General features: G+C 42.7%; 1 protein-coding gene and 1 pseudogene across 1 annotated transcript; both read left to right on the plus strand.

The window, feature by feature from the left end:
* The first annotated feature begins 251 nt into the window (after positions 1-251).
* On the plus strand, positions 252-6,394 carry LOC117837063 (uncharacterized). The gene is given in 8 exon segments (XM_072291405.1): positions 252-443; positions 706-2,117; positions 4,118-4,196; positions 4,387-4,641; positions 4,643-5,435; positions 5,438-5,713; positions 5,798-6,036; positions 6,039-6,394. Coding segments are annotated over 7 exon segments (3,168 nt in total). The 5' UTR covers positions 252-443; positions 706-726; the 3' UTR covers positions 6,174-6,394.
* Positions 2,129-3,864, plus strand: LOC117855774 (LRR receptor-like serine/threonine-protein kinase EFR; annotated as a pseudogene).
* Positions 6,395-9,237: the final 2,843 nt, after the last annotated feature.

The raw sequence follows: 9,237 nt of genomic DNA on the forward strand, positions 1-9,237 counted from the left end.
TCGGACTTGGAAACGAAAATTCAGCACTGTAGACCATTCCTCGAGCTGAATTTTATCATCATCGAAACCACACGAGACAGGTCGCACATCAGCCTGGAATATCTCTGTCCGTTTCCTGGAGAAAAGTACTCTGGATTCGAGGCTGGACACGCCGCAACAATCTTGTACAGCTCAGACAGCGACGGCGGCGCTGGGCAAGAAGATGGAAACTGAGAAGTGGCAGTGATTGGCGAGTATGACGGACTCAGGGTCTTCGCCCAACGGCGGTCAAGCTGAGATAAGGCGCCTCAACGCGAGTGTGTGGATGTAATGGTGCTGTAAAACTGTTTTTAAACCCCTGGGGCCTCAGCCAGCTGAGCATCCAACTAATAAATTTCAGAGTTCAAACATCCAATACCAAGAAGAGAACAAAGCATATCAGGAGGACTGCCGGCAGAGCAGAGGTACCCTTCTCTTTTGAGCTCTTTTAGCATGTTATTACTTGCTGTAACTCTGTCAGGGTTCTGTCTTGAACGGGTGTCCGCGCCATGCGTTTTTTTTTTGAAAAAACAACGAAAATTTGCATATTAGCTGCTAGCACATGTTTGCTCGCTGTAAGAGAATTCGATGGGGTTATAAGCTTGCTCATAGTAACTCTGATTATCGCATGAACGCAACGTCGTTGCTCTAGTAATACGCCAGAAAATTTGTGCTTTATTTTTGCAGGTGACAATTAAGTGCCTCAAAATGTGGCAATCCAAGCTGCTGCCGAAACTCGCCATGCTTATAGTGCTGCCGTTGCTGCTCCTGTGTTATGCAGCGGGCAACGTCCATTGCTCGACTATTCACGAAAACAGCGAAGATTTTCACTCGCTGCTCGACTTCAAGAAGGGCATCACCGATACAACAGCCTTGAGCAATTGGACCAGCAACACCCACTTCTGCCGGTGGAATGGTGTGAACTGCACCTTGACGCGGCCATATCGTGTCACGGAGCTCCTCCTCCCCGGCAAGAACTTAACTGGCCAAATCTCCTCCTCTCTTGGAAACCTGACCTATCTTAATACGCTTGTTCTAACCAATAACAGCTTCCATGGCCCCATACCTCTTCTTAACAAACTACTAAACCTGACGTACCTCTCCTTGGGAGGCAACCTTTTGCAAGGTGCGATTCCTGACGCACTTACAAACTGTTCTAATTTAGTTGCACTAGATCTCGCTAAAAACAACCTCACCGGTGTCATTCCTCCTAGAATAGGCTTTCTTACCAAACTAGAATCTCTTTTCCTGAACGGAAATTCTCTCTCCGGGGTCATCCCACCAGGCCTCGGCAACATCACCGATTTATCAGTAATTGCTCTTTCACAAAATCAACTGAACGGGTCAATTCCCACTAAGTTTTGGCGAATGCCAAACATAGCGTTGTTGTACATGTTCGAAAATAATCTGTCGGGTGGAATCCCGCAAACTCTTTTTAATTTGTCTTCTCTTCGACAACTATCCTTGGAGGGCAATACGTTGGGCAACACATTACCATCTAACTTTGGCAACGCGCTCCCTAATATCCAGTTTCTGTACTTGGGAGGCAACATGTTTGAAGGAAACATTCCAGCTTCTCTAGCCAATGCTTCAGGTCTAATAGATTTGGATCTGTCGTCTAATATGTTCACTGGCCAAATCCCAAGCATATTCGTGAACTTCTCAGTTCTATCTACTCTAAACCTTGAGGAAAACATGCTTGAAGCAAGCGATACTACTGGATGGGAATTCTTCGATGCCCTAACAAACTGCAGTTCCCTGAAAGTGCTTTCATTGGCTGGTAATAATCTGCAGGGAGTCGTACCAAATTCAGTAGCTAACCTGCCCACCAACCTCACATATCTAATAATGGGTGGTAACCACCTATCTGGAACAGTCCCCGCGAGCATTGGAAAACTTAATAGCTTAATTCATCTCGCGCTTGATGGCAACAATCTTACCGGTACGATTGATGAATGGATTGGAAAGTTGACAAACTTACAACGTCTGGATCTCCAATCAAACAGCTTCGTCGGGATAATTCCACCTTCCATTGGCCAACTTACACGGTTGAAGAATTTATATCTTGCTGAAAATCAATTCACTGGGTTTACCACCTAGCTTTGGAAACCTTAAATCATTGTTGGAGCTGCAGCTTACTACAACAATTTCAAAGGGATACCTATACCACAGAGTTTGGGAAATCATATGAATCTCGTACATTTGGACCTTAGTAATAACAATCTCCAAGGTGGGATACCTTTGGAGATTGGTAACCCAAAACAACTTGACATCCTTCCTGTCATCAAATAAACTAACTGGTGAATTTCCAGCTACTTTAGGCCAATATCCAGTCTTAACTAAGCATCAAATGGACCGAAACTTTCTTGTAGGAGATATTCCTATTATTTTGGTCTCTCTAGAGTGCAGGGACACGCTAAATCATTCCCATAACAACTTGTCAGATCACATCCCTTTGGCTCTAAGTGATCTACAGTTTCTTAGTGTGCTAGACCTTTCATATAATCATCTCGAAGGAGAAGTACCAAGAAAGGGAGTATTTGAAAATGCTACAGCTGTTTATCTTGACAGCAATTGGGGACTTTGTGGAGGAGCAAAGGATCTCCATATGCCTTTGTGCCATATTGGTTCACTAAGAACAGAGAATCGGTACTATTTGGTCAGAGCATTGATACCAATGTTTTCCTTCATGTCAACTCTACTGTTGAATTACTTCAGAAGAAGGGATCAAGAAGGGTATAGTTATGGCTGCCAACCTTTGGGAAGAAATTCCCTAATGTTTATTACAGGAGTCTAGCTCAGGACACAGGGAAGTTCTCTGAGTCTAACTTGATTGGATATGGAGGCTGCAGTTTAGTCTACAAAGGGAGGTTAGTCCAAGTTAAATGGAGGTGGCTATCAAGATTCTTACACTGAAGAGCAAGATGTGGAGAAAAGCTTTCTAGCAGAGTGTGAACTTCGGAGAAGTATTCGCCACCAAATATTCTACCCCTCATAACCGCATGCTCAACGATTGAAAATAAAGGCAATACCTTCAAAGCTCTAATTTATGAATTTATGCCTAATGGAAACATGGACACTTGGCTGCATCATCAAGGGGACGGCAGAACTCCAGAATGTTTAGGCTTATCTCAAAGAATAAATACAGCTATTAACATAGCCGATGCATTGGCCTACTTACACCATGACACTGGAAGGCCCATTGTCCATTGTGATTTAAAGCCTAGTAATATCCTGCTAGATGTTCATATTAATGCTTGGGTGATTTTGGCATCGCAAGGTTACATATTGATTCAAGGTTTAGATCAGTTGGCGATTCAAGCTCAGTCTGTTCAACGAGTGCAAAAGGAACTATAGGGTATATGGCTCCATGTAGAACTTTTATCCATCTAGAATTTTTACAAATTATATTAACATGAACCATATTTTGCGAGTTGTTATGCACTGATTTTCACTTTTATGTCTATGATTAGAGCATGCAGGAGCTGGTAATACATCAACTTTTGGAGATGTTTATAGTTTTGGAATAGTACTTCTTGAGATGCTGACAGACAAAAGACCAACAGATCACATGTTCGGGAATGACTCATCATTATTAGCTTTGTGGAAAGGTACTTTCCCAACTAGATGTTGTCGATACTCATTTGCTAGAAGAATCCAAGGCGTTCATTGAAGCAACTGCGGCGATAGAAAATCTTCAGATCTTCCAGTGCTTGTTGTCTTTGCTACGAGTAGCACTTATTTGTACACTCCAAAACCCAAGAGAACGAGTAGGACCAAATTTGAAGACTTTTGAATGCTTCAGTGAATTGATTGAGTTATACAAAAACAGCTTCACAGGTCAAATTCCTATTTCTCTTGTCAAGCTCACTAGCTTGCGCACTCTATCTCTTGGGAGAAACAACCCTAGCTTGAAGCAAACGACAACCAAAGCTGGGAATTCTTAGATGCGTTGAAAAATTGTAGCCTTCTACAATATCATCTCATTCTAGGCAACAACCGACTATGGGGAGTTAGAACACCTTTTGTTGGTAGCCTAACCACCAATCTTACAGTATTACAATTAAGTTGGAACAACCTTTCGGCGGAACCTTTCCAGTTTAATTCAACTAGGATTAAGCTACAACAATTTTACTGAACAAATGAAGAACGGATTGGAACTCTTAAACAACTACAAGGTATCTAGCTATATCCATTGGAGCAACTTTGATGGGCCAATTATTTCTCTACGACATATTACTCAGTTAGAAAGACTCTTACTACAAGAAAGTGAAATTGATGGTTCAATACCACATATAGCTTAGGAGACCCTCAACAACTCATCTTCAATCAAGCAAACCTACTGGGCCCCATAGGCTGCCAAGTTAGCTTCTGTCCCGTGATCTTTTTTCCAGAAACTCCTTTATGTCTGTGTTCTGTTGGTTATCAGACTGCTTTGCTGATGTTGCTGTCGATGGGTACATACCACCAAACTTTCGAAACCTTGAACAACTCATACTATTTGACTTTAGCTACAACAATCTACAAGGTGACATAACTCGAGATATAAGCAAACTTAAACAGCTCACAGACCTACGTCTTTCATCAAACAAGCTTACCAGAGAAATCCCAGATACTTTTGGCAAAGTGTCAACAATTAGAAACCATCCTAATGGACCAAAATTACCTCAAAGGAAACATCCCGCCATCTTTCAAGGGACTATAGAGCCTCAAATCACTAAATCTTTCTCACAATAACTTGTCTAGCACAATTCCAACTATTTTGGAGGATCTATCGCTTCTCAATAAGCTGGATCTTTCATACAATCATCTCCAAGGAGAAATACCAATGAATGGAGTCTTTGCAAATGCAACGGCTATTTCACTCAATGGCAACTGGGGGTTCTGTGGAGGAGTGATGGATCTCCATATGCCTGCATGCCCTGCGGTTTCTCGGGGAATAGAATGGAAACGCTATGTGACCATCTTACTGATTCTAGTATTTAGCTTCATGTCACTCGGGATGTCAATTTACATTATATTCCTTGGGTAGAAGGCACCAAGAAAGCCATACTTATTATTGCTTTCTTTTGGTAAGAAATTCCATGGAGTTTCTTACAAGGATTTAGCCCAAGCTACAGAGAACTTCTCAGAGTCCAACCTAGTTGGGAGAGGAAGCTATGGTTCAATATACAGAGGGAAGTTAACTGAAGCTAAAATCGAAGTAGCTATTAAGGTCTTTGACCTTGAGACAAGATTTGCGGACAAAAGTTTTATTTCAGAATGTGAGTCTTTGAGAACCATTCGGCATCGGAATCTTCTTCCTATACTAACTGCATGCTCAACAATTGACAATAATGGCAATAATTTCAAAGCACTAATTTATGAGTTCATGCCTAACGGGAATTTAGATACATGGTTGCATCAGAAACATGGTGGCGTAGCTCCAACACATTGAGCTTAGCTCAGAGACTAAACATAGGTGTTGGCGTGGCTGATGCACTGGCCTATTTACACCATGACTGTGGAAGGCCTATTGTCCACTGTGATCTGAAACCAACTAATATACTTCTTGATGATGACATGAATGCTCATTTGGGAGGCTTTGGCATTGCAAGTCTCATTATTGATTCCAGATCAATAGCAGTCGGACATTATTCATCTGGTTGTAGTAGTTCACTCGCTGTGAGAGGAACTATTGGGTATATTGCTCCAGGTATAAATCAAGAATGTTGCCATCTCTTTCTGTATTTGTATAAAACAATCTGTTATTCACTCAATAATTTTCCTCTATTTTTAGAGTATGCTCAAACTGTTCATGCATCAACCTGTGGGGATGTTTATAGTTTTGGAATACTACTCCTGAAGATGATTCTAGGCAAAAGACCAACTGATTCCATGTTCGAGGGTGGGCTCACCATTATCAACTTTGTGGAGAGAAACTTTCCAGATCAGGTGTTACAGTTCATTGATGCTCATCTCCAAGAAGAATGCAAGGGCTTTGTTAAAGCAACGGCGTCAACAGAAAACGAGGTCCATCATATCGATGCGTGTTATCTCTCGTGCAAGTTGCTCTTGCTTGCACGCGTTCATTGCCAAGAGAAAGAATGAGCATGAGAGAAGTAGCCGTAAACTTGCATGCAATCAGGAGGTCGTATGTTGCAGCGACTAAATGAGGGCAAGCCATGCGTCGCTATACTTTTGCAATTAGCTTGGGTTATTGGGTATCTTTAAATGTAATTGGAATAAATATGGCAAATTAGGCATGAGTAGCATGCTGAAATTGATGAAAGCTAATATATGTGGTGGGCAGACATCGTGTTACCAGCTCATGCTAGGACTTGGGATTTGAACATTTGGAAAATGGATTTGGTAAAGCATCAGTGATTTTGGTGAAGTGGTCTCGTATGCATGGCTTTGATGGGTAATGTCTCGTACTGGAATACATGGGACTGCACTCTAATCTAGATGCGAATCTGCCACCTGCCTAGAATTGGTTCAGATCCATCATCGAAATCCCAAACTGGAATTACCTTCCACCAATCACTTCACAGAGTAAGGGCTATTGAGATCATTTGATACCGTTGGTGCAGCCGAAGATCGGACACCTGATGGGCCACGCGCGCTGCTCGCAGATGACGCGCCATGCCTCCGCGCGTGGAGCAGCCGAGATTTACCTGCAATTGCACGGTGCTGCTATGGTCGAGGTGGGGGCGCTCCGGCGCTAGCGCTAATGTGTGCCTGGCTGGCCGTCATGACATCATTGGGTAAGGCCAAATGTGTTCTGTGTTCTGGGCCACTGCCCACTGATGTGTCATTTTGAGCCTGAGACCCTGACGACGGCGGGTTCCATTTGTGTTGAGCGCTCATGTGTGGGGGGTAGGGGTGGGGGGTCGTCGTGGTCCCTCAAAAGCCCACTTCTTCAAGTCTGGTAGACTCGGATTTCATCGCATGAGGATTTTTCTCTCTTTAGAAAAGTATTTTTTGTCAAATTGGGTATTTGGATGGTGCTACTACCAACCATGCATGTCCAGCGACGCTAACAAAAAGTGGGGGGGAAACACCTGACATGTTGACGGATTATTTGGCCTCGAGTCTGTCCTTCACGTCTCTGCAAAAGCTTGTGCATGTGCATATTGTGGTCCGTAGAGAAGTACGCCAGCAATTGGCCCTTGAGTGTTGAGTCTCAAACAGAAAGAACATCGGTCACTCCAGTAAGGCATGCTAATGTAGAAATTTTGCAGTAACAATTCGTTCGGTTCTGCCTTCCAGGAATGCTTCTTCTGTGTTTGATCGTCTCTCTTACCAATCTTCGGGCACATTCACTTCAATCTCGCAAAACTTTGGTGCCAATCCGGAATAATGCTAAGAACAAGGGAGGTCTTTTGTTCACTGATTTGAATTTGCCAGCCACCGGTATTGATTTGTCTCTTAATTTGGGTCTAAATTCTAGCAGTTTCTCCTCAAATATTAATGGAGAGACAATGTTTCCCGCACACCAAGAGCCGTCTGTTTTCAACTCGGGCAGGGTTGCTTGTCTACGGCCCATTCGCGCGCCTTTTGTGTCCGGCCTGTGCGCTGCACTTCTTGGAATTTTTTTTATTTTTTTATTTTTTTATTTTGCAGAAATATATAGTCGGATGGAAAAATTGCAGATTTGAGGCGGCGGTAAGGCCCCCCCGCCAACGTTCAGCAGCCGGCGTAACTGCGGGCGCGTGAGTCGAGGCGTTACCGCCGCCTGGGGCGGCGGTAACGCTCTTACCACCGGCTGAGGCAGCGGTAACGCCCTTCCACCGCCTAGGCCGGCGACAGTCGGCCCTTTATAAGACGCCCGCGCCCCTCCCCTCTCCCCGCACCAGTGCGCGCCCGCAGAAGCCAGAGAAGGGAGAGGGAAGGGAAAGAGGAAAGGAGGGAAGGAAAAAAAGAAAGAAAGGAGGAGGAGGTGGAAGAGGGAAGAAATTTCTTCCGTCTTTCGCAGGTAAATTTTTTTTAATTTCATAGTTTAGTTTAGTTTAGATCTAGATTTAGAAATATTAGTAATCTGAGATTTAGAAATATTAGTATATATCTAGACTTAGAAGTAATAGTGGACATAGATTTAGACTTGGAAACTTTTAGCTGTTTTTAGATAGGAAAAAGTAGATTAGTTAGTATATCTGATTTAGCATATACAGTAAAATAGAGTCAGTATTATTAGATTTAGTTGTTATGGTAAATGGCTAGAATAAATGAGTTTTTAAATTATGTTTTTTTGTAGGTATTCGAATAGAGTTTTTCGATAACAATATTAAATTTGTTTGTTCTGGTAAATCACTGCGATAAATGTAGTGAGTAAATTATAACTTTTTGGTTAGATATTATAATATAGTTTTTCGGTAATATTATTAGATTTATTTGTTGTGGTGCATGTATATGATAAAGTTAGTCAGTATGCTCAGTTTAGTGTTACATAGTTGTTTGTTTATTCAATTGAGGTCGTTATTGTAGTTAATTTATGTATAGTGCTGAGAATAATTTGTACTGCCCGTTTCATGTATGTTGCCAGGCATGTCGGATAGTGTCAATATTCAAGTGTACTATGGGTCGGGGGAGATTAGATATGGTCCAGAAGGGGTAGATTTGAGTGGATTCCCCTGTTTTACCAAGTGTGTTCCAAGAGCAAGAGAGAGAAATTGGGGGGGCATATGCAAGTGGCTCTGTAGGGACTGGGGTGTTGACAAAGATCAAACAGATGTGTAAGTGAGGTTTGTAGTGCAAAGACGGCCGGACATAAACTTTTGGGAGTTGGTTCCGCTTGAAGGAACTCCGAGGTATCGAGCTTACATAGATGGTTTCACGAGAAGAGGTTTACGAATCATATGGTATGTCCAATTTTTTATGAAGGGTGGACCTAGCACTCATATTGAAGATCAAGTCGGAGGAGATGAAGTTGAAGTGGAAGAAAATGTGCAGAGTACTGCGGGTGGAAACGAAGAAATTGATGATGAAGAACAAGAAGGTGGAGATGCAGAACATGATGTAGCACCTCGGGAACCAAATGCAGAGGCTGATGAGGGGGAAGAATTTCCTGAGTTAGTAGAGCAGATGGAGATGGAAGGAGGGGAGGCCAATGGTACCATGGAGGAGGACTCGTCGAATGAAGAAGATGATTATCCTGTATTGCGAAATTGGTCAAATTACGACCATTCCGCCCTACAGGTAAATGTGGGGGAAAATATTGCTTGGGAGTACAGGGAGAAT

This window comes from Setaria viridis, chromosome 1 (assembly GCF_005286985.2).
Source record: "Setaria viridis chromosome 1, Setaria_viridis_v4.0, whole genome shotgun sequence".
Classification (NCBI taxonomy): domain Eukaryota; kingdom Viridiplantae; phylum Streptophyta; class Magnoliopsida; order Poales; family Poaceae; genus Setaria; species Setaria viridis.